At 35.1% G+C, this 13266-nt stretch overlaps 1 protein-coding gene across 1 annotated transcript in view; it reads right to left on the bottom strand.

Annotated features, from left to right (window-relative positions):
• LOC132559436 (cholecystokinin receptor type A-like) overlaps window positions 1–5415 on the bottom strand; it is a 60362-nt gene extending 54947 nt beyond the window's left edge. The window contains exon 1 of the mRNA XM_060224051.1: window positions 4995–5415. Coding sequence (XP_060080034.1) covers window positions 4995–5415 — 421 coding nt within the window. The remainder of the gene's footprint in view (window positions 1–4994) is intronic.
• Window positions 5416–13266: the final 7851 nt, after the last annotated feature.

Here is a 13266-nt window from a genome sequence, read left to right as displayed (position 1 = left end):
AACTTACGTGTTGAGAAACAAACATGTTAATTTGATCAGATATCATGTTCGGTTTGTTGCAATCTGATTTTCTATAAAATTGAATCGATATTGATGGGGAAGAAACGCTCGATTATTTTCCAATAAACGATATTATATACGTTTTATTTTAATCAGTTATCTCCAAACCCGAAGTGCCAATAATCGTCTTGTTTACCGAGATTTCAGTGATATGGAACGTTCGAAGGTGATGATAGTAAAGGAAAGATAGTGTGATCATCATTTATTCATTAAAGCTTGGAAATTAGCTTGAAAACACTCTTTGAATAGATGTTGCATTTAACAGCTTTGTAATAATTACAGCAATTAAAAATGGTGGCCTCTTTACAGAAAAAAAGTGTTCGTAACGTAATACACTGCCTTGGATATTGTCTTCATAACCTGACGCTTATTATCTGATTTGCTCTCAAAATTTGAGTAAACAAATTTTTATCGCCGAATTAAAATGGAGGATAGGTAGAGTTTTATGACTGTCCTTTTAACAGCCAGGGTCATTTTAGGAGAATTACGGTGGCAGAAAATAACACTTTGAAAACATGTATGTAATGTCTCTTTTCTTTTATGATATTCACAAACACTCCTTCATTTATTGTCATACGGCCAACTTAATCCATTTGTTTAACATTATAGGATTTTGAAAGTTGTATCCTACTTACCGGCATGATAAGCATTTGGAGATCGAGAGACGCTGATGTTCTTTACAGTATACTGATTTTTGTCTATAACATAAATCTGTTATGTATTCGTGACACGGTGAAGTAATACATGGTGCCAGTAATGACTACTTGTCTAAAAAAGTCAATTGTTAAGTGAATTTGTATGTAACTGTAAATCAAGCGTTTCGGACTATTTCGCGGAAGACAACTGTTAACAGGAATACTGTCGACGTGGAACATCCCAACAAATATTAAAACGATTCTGATGAAACATCTTTCTGATCTCCGATGGAAACAGACGAACTTGGCTAGGATTTTCGTTTTTTCAAGTTTAAATTTAGTATCCGATTATTTTGAATTAATAGGGTAACAGTTAACTCATGTTTGTATTGGAAATAAACAATTAAAACTACACCCCTCCTTGGTATTAGGAACCACACGATGAATCGTGTCCGTCAGAATAGTATCGAGACCCACACAATGAACCGTTTCCGTCAGCCTTGTATTGGACCCACACAAAGAACCGTTTCTGTCAGCCTTGTATTGGACCCACACAAAGAACCGTTTCTGTCACCCTTGTATTGGACCCACACAAAGAACCGTTTCTGTCAGCCTTGTATTGGACCCACACAAAGAACCGTTTCTGTCAGCCTTGTATTGGACCCACACAAAGAACCGTTTCTGTCAGCCTTGTATTGGACCCACACAAAGAACCGTTTCTGTCAGCCTTGTATTGGACCCACACAAAGAATCGTTTCTGTCAGCCTTGTATTGGACCACACAAAGAACCGTTTCTGTCAGCATTGTTTCTGTCAGCATTGTATTGGACCCACACAAAGAATCGTTTCTGTCAGCCTTGTATTGGACCACACAAAGAACCGTTTCTGTCAGCATTGTATTGGACCCACACGAGGAACTGTTTCTGTCAGCATTGTATTGGACCCACACAAAGAACCGTTTCTGTCAGCCTTGTATTGGACCCACACGAAGAACCGTTTCTGTCACCATTGTATTGGACCCACACAAAGAACCGTTTCGGTCACCATTGTATTGGACCCACACAAAGAACCGTTTCTGTCAGCATTGTATTGGACCCACACAAAGAACCGTTTCGGTCACCATTGTATTGGACCAACACAAAGAACCGTTTCCGTCAGCCTTGTATTGGACCCACACGAGGAACTGTTTCCGTCAACCTTGTATTGGACCCACACAAAGAACCGTTTCCGTCAACCTTGTATTGGACCCACACAAAGAACCGTTTCTGTCAGCCTTGTATTGGACCCACACAAAGAACCGTTTCTGTCAGCCTTGTATTGGACCCACACAAAGAACCGTTTCTGTCAGCCTTGTATTGGACCCACACAAAGAATCGTTTCTGTCAGCCTTGTATTGGACCCACACAAAGAACCGTTTCTGTCAGCATTGTATTGGACCCACACAAAGAATCGTTTCTGTCAGCCTTGTATTGGACCACACAAAGAACCGTTTCTGTCAGCATTGTATTGGACCCACACGTTTCTGTCAAGAACCGTTTCTGTCAGCCTTGTATTGGACCCACACAAAGAACCGTTTCTGTCAGCCTTGTATTGGACCCACACAAAGAATCGTTTCTGTCAGCATTGTATTGGACCCACACGAGGAACTGTTTCTGTCAGCATTGTATTGGACCCACACAAAGAACCGTTTCTGTCAGCCTTGTATTGGACCCACACGAAGAACCGTTTCTGTCACCATTGTATTGGACCCACACAAAGAACCGTTTCTATCAGCCTTGTATTGGACCCACACAAAGTCAGCCTTGTACCTTGTATTGTATTGACCCACACAAAGAACCGTTTCTGTCAGCCTCACCATTTCTGTATTGTATGGACCCACACGAAGAACCGTTTCTGTCACCATTGTATTGGACCCACACAAAGAATCGTTTCTGTCAGCCTTGTATTGGACCACACAAAGAACCGTTTCTGTCAGCATTGTATTGGACCCACACAAAGAACCGTTTCTGTCATTGTATTGACCACACACAAAGAACCGTTTCTGTCAGCCTTGTATTGGACCCACACAAAGAACCGTTTCCGTCAACCTTGTATTGGACCCACACAAAGAACCGTTTCCGTCAGCCTTGTATTGGACCCACACAAAGAACCGTTTCCGTCAGCCTTGTATTGGACCCACACGAGGAACTGTTTCCGTCAGCCTTGTATTGGACCCACACGAGGAACTGTTTCCGTCAACCTTGTATTGAACCCTTACGATGAACCGTTTCTATCAACCTGTAGCTCTGGGAAACTGTTCATTGTGTTGGACCCAATTTCGGGCAAAGAGATTTAACTGTAGACTGCTGAGACATGAAAAAGACTAATTACACTTACTTATCATAGCGCAGTCTTGTCCAATATCAACGATTGTTACAACAGAATGTTACATGAATAGATAAATAAATAAATAAATACCAATAAAATAGATTTATCACGTAACTATCTTGTTTTCAGTGTAATACCACCTGGGATGGATTTAATGTTCCCCTACTTTTCACGGTACGATACTTCGTCATTGCCTTATGTGCAGTGTGGTATGATCCAAGAAAGTGATATGACGTAAGCAAGCCGCCGGTTTAGATTGATATCAGTACGATAGAACGCTGATTTTGCAAAAGCATGAAAAAAGAATTTGTATATCTGAAAAGCAGTTTTCATATCATTTTTCATTCATGAAACTCGTTACAAATATTGTGATTCGAATTTAGAACAAATGAATAGAGTTTTTGCTTGACATTTAAAATATGTAGAATTAATGACAAATATGGCATTTATCAAAGATAATCTATAGAATTCAAATCCATTTCCCTGTGAATTGACCCACAGACTGAGGCAGTAGGTTTTCACTTATGTTTTTATGATTTGTGTCTTACAGGTTTTTGGCTGGTTAGTGACTAACACATGTCCCTGCAATTATAGACGTCAGGACGGGAATCATAAGATTGTTTCCCTCCCGTTGGAATGCATTCTCGTGCTTGATACTTTCCCATTTTAATTCACCGAAACGCTTTTTCTTTTCCTTTTTTGTTTTTGTTTTTTTGTTTTGTTTTGTTTTTGTTATTGTTTTTGTTTTTTTTGACAATGTTTTACATATTTGAATTTATATTTATATGTTTTTTCCTCTCACTGGTTTTGCTCGGAAAACGCCATCCTGTCTATATACCGTGATACAATTTCATACAGGCATACATAGATACATGTGGTATGTATACAAGTATGATACTAGTATAGAATCAGTATTGTAAAGGATTCGTCCTAATATCAAATGTAGGAGTAGTATTTATATCTCAGTTTACTGTGTTACTGAGCCAAAACTAATTCTTTTTCGATCCGAAATCTTGAAAAAATCAGGATGGCATCGTAGAATAGCTAGTTATAGTGTACAAGCTAACACTGGAAAAATAGCTAATATATCATAGACACGCAATGCTTGGTCGGGATTGTGATATGATCTGGCAACTTGTATACTGCCAACTCAAGGCGGAAACAGGAGGTTCTAGGGAAATGGGATTTTAAACACAATAAGAGAGGTATATATCACCACAAATCGAGCTGCACCACCTCATTACATCGTTTAGATTGATAACCATACATGACCACACAAAGATGTGGTAGTATTAGGAAAAATCACAACGATATCGTTACCAAACCAGTGAAAATAATGTCTACACGCATTACAAAATGATTTAGTCAGAAAACCAACTTTTTCATATGATTTATACAGATACATCAAAAAACCAAAACACATCAATAAAAGGCCGCGATTTGCTATTTCGTACATTATGTAGAAAAAAATTAATATGCTGTGTTAATATGTTTATAAATAAATGTGTATGATTAAACCACGCTTTTATCAGACATATCCCTGAAGCGTTTTTCAGAATTTTATTATGATGTAATTGCTGCACTTTCTGGATTCAACACATAACAATCTATATATCAATATCATAAATGTTGTGATGATTGTTTACACTTAAATAATTAGACTGGTGTCATGTTTATAACGAACCATTGACTGTCTATCAGACACGGTAAACAACATTGTGATATTTATCACTCTATCACTGTCAGCCTATAGACAGTCTGATCAGTAACGTGATTGTTAACTGCTGCCAATGGAGATGACCTACCTAACATATTAAACAACTATCACTTTTAAAAGGTTTTGACACCTGCAATATAATTTTCCGTGTCAGTATTGTTATCTGGCTATATGAGGCTACGTATGAAACAAACCCAGCAATTAAAGAGTACTTACTTTGAAAATAACGGATTGCAATACAGACGAACTCGCCGAAGATGAACTGTCTCATTAATTGCGGTACCAGTGTAAAAGGCATACAAAAGATGGCCAAAAGCAGGTCACTGATGGATAGGTTCAACAGGAACACATTCGTGACAGTCCTCATCCGTCTGTTCTGGGCTAGTGTGATAATGACCAGCAAGTTACCAGTCAGAGACAGAACAAAGATAAGACAGTACAGAGGGATACGTATCTCGCCATTTTTGTCAAATATTTCACCTGCTATCCTAGTGTAGTTCATTTTCATTGTCCCGTTTTGACCTCGACAGGTGTCGTATACACTTCCGTTGCCATCTGACACAGAGGCTATGATCAGACCATTGTTGATTGTTCCGTTTCCGGTCATTTCCTGGCAGTTTCCTTGCGGCTTATACATTTCGAACAGTTCTTAAGCTACGTTATATAAACAAAATTGCATCACAAAACATTAAACCTCTACAGAAAATTGTTTTAATGAGCAAACCACGCGACTTAAATGTTAAGAGAATAACTAAAATACTAATCCGTGATAGATGTATTAATATCAATGTCATTTATGTCACAGTATCGACTTGTCCAATTGCGTCCAATAATGTGTTTTTAATCCATGAAATTCACTACACAGAACGACAATACTGGACTTGTAATAATTACATCGAGAACATATTCTAGTGGAGCTCTTAACACGTTCCACTCAGAACAATACACTACATTTTTACGTACGGAAATAGGCAAATTAGCCGATATTCCATGTTGTTTAATTGGTGACCTTTTTGGTAAAGTAGGCTACTGTCTGAAGTTTTCTTTAAAACCTAAACAATTTAGGCAGGAAAAGCGATTAAAAAGCTCTGAAGTCTCATAAGGTTAATCCTCGCAGTTTACTTTCGGTTTGTCTAAGTCCACCAGTTCATTAGTGTATAGCGTTGGCCTTTGCAATCCCAAGCCTTTATATAGAGCCTGTGGACTCAGCACCATCGTGATTGATAATGGTAGGTTGATAAATGTGATCTAGGTCTAGCGAGTATCTATGAAAGCAAGCAGTTTCCTTCGTGGCAGCCCGCTAGCTTAAGGGTTGGAGCGGCGTGTGCCGCGCAATATCATCACAGAGCAATTATACAAACGCAAGGCGCACAGATTGGGCAGGCACGGGACGGAACAGAGTCGACCCCTGACCTTGACGGATAACCAATCGTGGTTTTGTATTCTAAGAAATTAACTTATAATTCTCAAATTTGTTTCCAATGGGATTTGCATATTTTATTGACAAACGCGAAACGCCATTGTGTAAATCATAACACTGAAGTGAAAATATTGTTAAAAAAACACCAATAGCTTTTCGAGGGTACATTTTTGTCCAAAGCCATCTTTATTTACCATGTATAAACGTGTAACATCATTAAACACGTTCATCTTTTCACCAGAAACACATTGAAAACGTGATATAATAAACCTCTCTATTCTACCCGAATACTTGCCCACCAATTGAGTGGTTGTCATAAAAAATAATCACAAATTGAAAAGGAGTGAATTCATTTTCATTTCGCCAGGAAACACACCAAATAACGCTTTCCATTTAAGAGGGGTTAAGAGGGGTTATAAGTATTTTAGATACCATTGAGACTGCCAAAGGAAAGAGTGTCAGAAGGAAACATGATTTGTAAACAGGAAACTTAGATATAAGTATGATAGTTAAATAGTAAAGTGTCTATCGAAACTGTAAGGTAAAAACTGTATATCAAAATAGAGAATAGATTTAAAAGGGTTAACCATGGGTCGATTAGCAATTAGTTATAATGAATACTCTGTACACAAACAGATGGGTATCACTGCATCTGTGATAACATAACGGGATACTAAACGATGATGATTATAATTAATATTAGACATCAATATTGATAATAAGTATGTAAAATAAAGTTAATTAAGCAGGCAGTTCACAATCGATAAATAATTATCATTCTTCCAATCGGAAGAAATGGTTATGGTAAACGAGCAAATAATGTCTTTTGTCAAAAGTGAAGAAAATTCATTATTAGCGGATACTGTAAACATTTACACCAGTAATGAACATACTGGTAACCCCACGCGAGAAATACATTTTTCAAATATCATGTTTCTCATCAATAATTATACCATATTAATTAATCGAAGGCCTCATTTATCACCTTTGATTGCTGTTCACCTGATCGACCTCTGCTAATGTAGCTATACAGTAAATACATATTTAGCATATAGCAATGCATTGTTACTATGCCTCTCTAAATACTAACCAGGATCGTTGTTAACCTTTAATAGTATATATTTAGTAATTTATAGATAATATCTACTATAATTCAAAGATAAGTTTATAAATATACTACGGTTTAGATAGTCTATTTAAAAATCAATAGAATTTAATTAATTCACAGGTTCGGTGTGCTTTATGTTGAAAACAGTTACAGCTATAAAGGTATAAAGGTAATAATTATATTGAAGATTGTCACAAACATAGACAACAGAGCGTAGCAGCGAAAGAATGAAATGGCAGTGATATAAAGAGTTTCTCTCAGGAGGACAGCGGGAAATATAAGCAATGGCGACAATCTACATATCTATGTATATTTAGATAACATGTGGAGCAGATGTCAGTACCAAAAACAAAAGATCTCAGTTGAAAGGAAAATCGCTGATTAATTGACGCCTTACCACAATTTTCTTTACACCTATTCAAAACTCATTCCTTTTAAATATGTCCCAGTATGATACATTGTGACGTGAGGAAGAGCAAAACTGAAATAGGATTTATTATTAAGGATTGTTTTTAATTAAGGCTGTAGTGCTCTTAAATTTGGTAAACTCACAATTTATTTCCACCAACTGTGGGTACGAGACAAAACATTAATAAAACACCATCCATTAAAACCATTCAAAGTGGTTAGTAATATTAATCGGCAGGAAAGATGGTTTCACAGTAAACTTATACGAGATTTGTTGATTAGCTTCTACACTATCACAATTTGTATCGTTTTCCTATTTGTAATGTATTGAAAAATTTTGTTACAATCAAATATTTTTCGATACCTTACAACAGAGACAAGATGATAACTTTCGCATAAAATTTCACGTGAAATATATTATTTCAGCAATGTGAAAGGAATATTTATTGTCTATTAACAGTACATACATTTTTCAAGTGTGAATAAATTATATTACATGCACGTTTACATATCTTTTGATGTACAAATAGGCTGATGATTATCATATTTATTTATTTATTTATTTATTTATTTATTTATTTATTTTCAATTATATTTTCCTGTATTTCTATGTATTCGTAAACATGTTTATTATGATTATGACTTAAAGTCCAGGGTATTTGATTTTATGAATCACATCGTTTTTAATCAGGTAAATATATAGGACAATGGTGCCAGTTATCGAATGTATGAATGTTTTAACAATATCATAATATCGTACAAAAAACGTGCAAGTGAATAGCACTATCTAACACATATTTAGATAAGATACACTACTGGCTAACAATGACTGAAACTGCATCAAACGGGTTTTTCGTCCTTCTAGTACTCTTTATTATACTAAGGACACTTAAATCACCTATATGAGTCTTTTGACCACTTCACAGCGTCCATACTACGATAATAAATACTGTTCTCTGTTTCAAATTCACATACAGAATTAGAAAAAGAGACAAGAACACATTTTGAAGACTACAACGATACAACCAATAGGAACTGGTCGCGTATATTTTTTTAAAAACTTATAGAAGTGAAAAAAAAATTGATATCAAACGCGAGACGGAAATCCTGTCTGAGGTTAATGATACGTTTCAAACACGCACATCAGTAAGACGTCCCTGGTTTAGCCTAGAATATAGATAACTAAGTATGTCAGGGGAATTTCTATTTCTTTAGCAATAAAACAAATTCCAGATCACAACTAATCATCGCCATACAGTCTGGATTGTTACAATATAATTGGCTCATTACACGGGATTTCGTGACGTGTGTAACTTTATTTATATCAAACCGGAACTAGATCGATACGGTGACAGGAAAAAGAACAAAAATGTTCAGAAAAATTGAAAAAAAAATATTCAATATTTTGTACATCAATTTGGATTGATAAATAGAATGAAGTGTATCCGTTAATTTGTTTGAAAAAACTGTAGTCAAACTGTCTTGCTTATTTAGGCATAGGTAAAGCGCTCATTTTATCTTTTATATTAAACATGGACGTAACTATCAGATGCAAGTTTATGTTGCGAATGCTTGTGTACGTGGAAATATCATAATTTTCATCATAACATTTCGTTGGTTAATATGTTTTTTTAAAACACATTAATTGAGCGCTTGTGTATGTCGATAACTCTTTCATGATAAACACTAAATATGGCAAGTCTTTTTTCGCCATATCATAACCTCTCACAGCTTCATTAGTTGGCAACCTTGTTATTTGTCATCGATTTTGTTCAGTTTGCTGGCACATCAAATGTAATTCTTTATCTTCTGAAAATTTTGAATGCATTTACCAATAGTTTATTGTGTATTAAGACGCAAATAGAAATTGAGATATGATTGAGGTTATTGCTATGATGGATATTTCGTCAATAAATTACTATAAATAATCTTTCTAAAATGCTTGAAGCAAAAAGGAAAAGCGTTCACGGACACCATGAAGTCGGCTGTTTTCACAACACGTTATTTTTTTCAAGATGGCTTTGCGATTTATTCCTTCACTTGAAAATTAAATGAAGATAGTAAAGCTTATTAAAAACAGCGATACCTATACTAATTACATAATATTTTATTACGTAAGATTTGACAAACGGCTTACATGTGGATCAGTATAATCTTAATACCAAGGCCATGCGACATTTCTAAAACATTTGTTTATTGATAACCAACAAACGTTGAAAAATTCTGTCGAGGAAAATAAATAATTTATTTTATTTTTCCGCGGAATCTACAATATATCTTCGTGAGATGATATGACTACCCTGAGTAACAAATCGGAATTCAATTTTTAAAACCCTCGAGGGTTAACGCGATCGTTTACACGCCTACTCCAGGCAATTTTACTTTGAATCGGCAATACCGAACTGTCAATGTCTGTTCTACAACAGAATTCAAATTTATAATGTACCATCTGCTAATGGACCCAACCAATAAAACAATCAACAACGTTATATTATTATTGCTGTATGTGCTACAAAAATAAAGTTTCAATATATAGCCGACACTACGTATGGAGCCAGCTGGATAGCATATTCATCATCCAGCCAGAAAAGCCTGGGGTTTACAGTGATGGCTTTCTAGTCATCTCTAGGCGAGTTTGTTTTAAACAGAATATGGATATTTAAGTGCTAGTAAATGGAAATGATATTAACGAAGGTTATTTCGAGTCAAATCCTTAAAGATGCAGGCTGATAAAAAGTATAGTTTTTACGGTCGTCATAGAAATCTCACTGATAGATATTCTGTGTCTTTGTGCCATATGAAGCAGGACGTGCTTGATGCTCGTTAGTTTCTTTTTGTTATATGCCTTGTTCTCATTTAAGAACGTGACATTGTTAACTCGGATTGACCTTGATTTACATGGCTGGTGTCGCTGATGAAGCAGAAGACGCTTAATCTTCCAGAACACTCTGTCTTATTATCCTTGTTTTTTTTCAGGAATATCAACGTAAACCTTTATTTTCCACATATTTTGCTCCGGTTGTATTGAATTTGAGTTTGGGATATGATTATGTTGACCTGGTGGTATGTTCTTGTTAAGTAGATCACAATTATATTAAAAATGATTTCCACATTTATCCCGTTCACGGCAGCCGTTTAAAATTCTATACTAATTACACTAACCATTTCACGCGGTATTCCCGTATTTTATGCTGTTATCTGGAAAGAATCAATTACAAAACTTATTTAAATACCAGATGAGAGACAACCCGAGATGCACATGGAATACATTTGATGAAAACCCAATTTAAGAAACTTTGGCTTCCTTTCAGTTCGAATAGGGAAATCGGCGAATCTAGATGTAGTGACTATAGAAAATCATGCAATTCAAAAGAGTAGGAACGCTGTGAACATTGATAGCCTGCTATCCATATGAAATGATATGATTGCCTCTCTATTGGAGTATATGAAAACAAGTAGACTGATATATAACGGCTGTGACATTGCTTCATCAGTTTCCATACGTTGATGAGCAGCTAGTTGTTTAACTGGCATTATAAGTAATTTTGAATGTAACAATATAGATGTAAAATAAGGATAAATCTCGCCTGACTTGTAACAACCTGTTATTGTGTTTAGTGTTTTTTATCTGATTTACTTTTCACTAAAGGACTTTTTAGTAAGCAAAAGATAAAACACTATCAGTAATGTATACACTAAATGGAATAGGTTCATAAAAAGAGATCAGGATAGATTACAAGAGACAAAATGTAATTTTTGACGATCACCTTTAGTTGAGTGTACCCTTTATATTACACATTTTTCGGTAAACCCATCCTCCATGGCTACTTACTCTCGCCAATTCGGTATCAAAACAAGTTATCAGCGATTAACTCTTGTGAGAGACTATTAGTCAATGCAATAATTATTGTTTAGTATTAATGTCTTAAATTCAACGTGATTAATTTTTGCAAATTGATAAATAGAATGCGAAAGTAATTATGTCTAAAGAGATATATTTGATTATAAATTATGCATGGTGAAGGTATTAGGTAAAAAATCAATTTCGAAAGCAGAAACTTTAAAACATACTAATGGTAAGCTTAAGCTGTGCTGGCGTATAAGTAGGTTCTACAAGTGCCCTCTGACATACAGATATGTGTTAATTGTATAAAGTGTGTTCGACCAATTTTTTCTGATATGTTTTTATCCTACCAGTACCCCGATATGTGTTTAATGCATGGAAGTATTTTCGACCACCATCCTCTGATATTTGTTTTTAATGATTCAAAGTTCGACCACATATTTCATATGTCTGTCCAAAAAAGAAAAGAATTGAATGCATTATCACGTATAAAGAGTGCAGGAAAACATGGAAAGTCCTGGAGACAACATGATAATTTCAGAAGTGAAATACCAATGAGAAACATTCACCGAACCAAATATTTCACAATCGTATTAATTGCTATCTCTTATCCCGACAGGGAAAAGTATTGGAGATGAAAACGAACCAGAAAATGCCGTTTTACACTTTTATCGAACTATAGTCAGTGTCAATGAAGAAATTGTTTATGTACATAGAATCCTGTAGATATAAGGTTAACACAATCTTATCTCAGAACGTCAGATTTGAGTATCTATATTTAGATATCTCATAGTCCGATTTGATGATCTATATTTAGATATCTCACAATCAGATTTGATGATCTATATTTAGAAATCTCACAGTCCGATTTTATTATCTATAATTAGACATATCACAGAGTTTATTATCTTTAGTTAAACATCTCACAGATTTCATTATCTGTAGTTAGACATCTCGCAGTCAGATTTTATTATCTATAGTTTAGCATCTCACAGATTTTATTATCTATAGTAAGACATCTCACAGATTTTATTATCTGTAGTTAGATATCTCACAGTCAGATTTTATTATCTGTAGTTAGACATCTCGCAGTCAGATTTTATTATCTGTAGTTAGACATCTCACAGTCAGATTTTATTATCTATAGTAAGACATCTCACAGATTTTATTATCTATAGTAAGACATCTCACAGAGTTTATTATCTATAATTAGATTTCTCACTATCTGCTTGTTTTGTCTACAGATAGACATATTAGAGTCAGCTTGTGTTATCTATAGTTAGGCATCTTACAGAGTTTATTATCTATAGTAAGACATCTCACACATTTTATTATCTATAGTTAGACATCTCACAGAGTTTATTATCTTTAGTTAGATTTCTCACTGTCTGCCTGTTTTGTCTACAGATAGACATCTCACAGTCAGCTTGTACTGTCTACAGATATATCACAATCAGTCTGCATTATCTTTAGCTAGATCATTGCCAGACTTTAATACTCTGGAATACCTCCCAGTCATGGTTATAAGATATAACACTGTGGTGACAGACTGTGTTGCCGATAGTATAACAAATTACTATCCTTTCTCCGTCATCAATAGTCAGACACGTAACTTCGAATCAAGAGTCGTCCTCTTTATTCATATTTTAGGGATAAAACATCGATAAGACATAGAGTGAAACGTCCAAAAATCAGTGATGAAAGCGTA

This window comes from Ylistrum balloti, unplaced genomic scaffold, assembly GCF_031769215.1.
Source record: "Ylistrum balloti isolate Yb309-2 unplaced genomic scaffold, AGI_CSIRO_Ybal_v1 Utg370910, whole genome shotgun sequence".
Lineage (NCBI taxonomy): Eukaryota > Metazoa > Mollusca > Bivalvia > Pectinida > Pectinidae > Ylistrum > Ylistrum balloti.
This window is presented reverse-complemented; position numbering and strand designations above follow the sequence as displayed.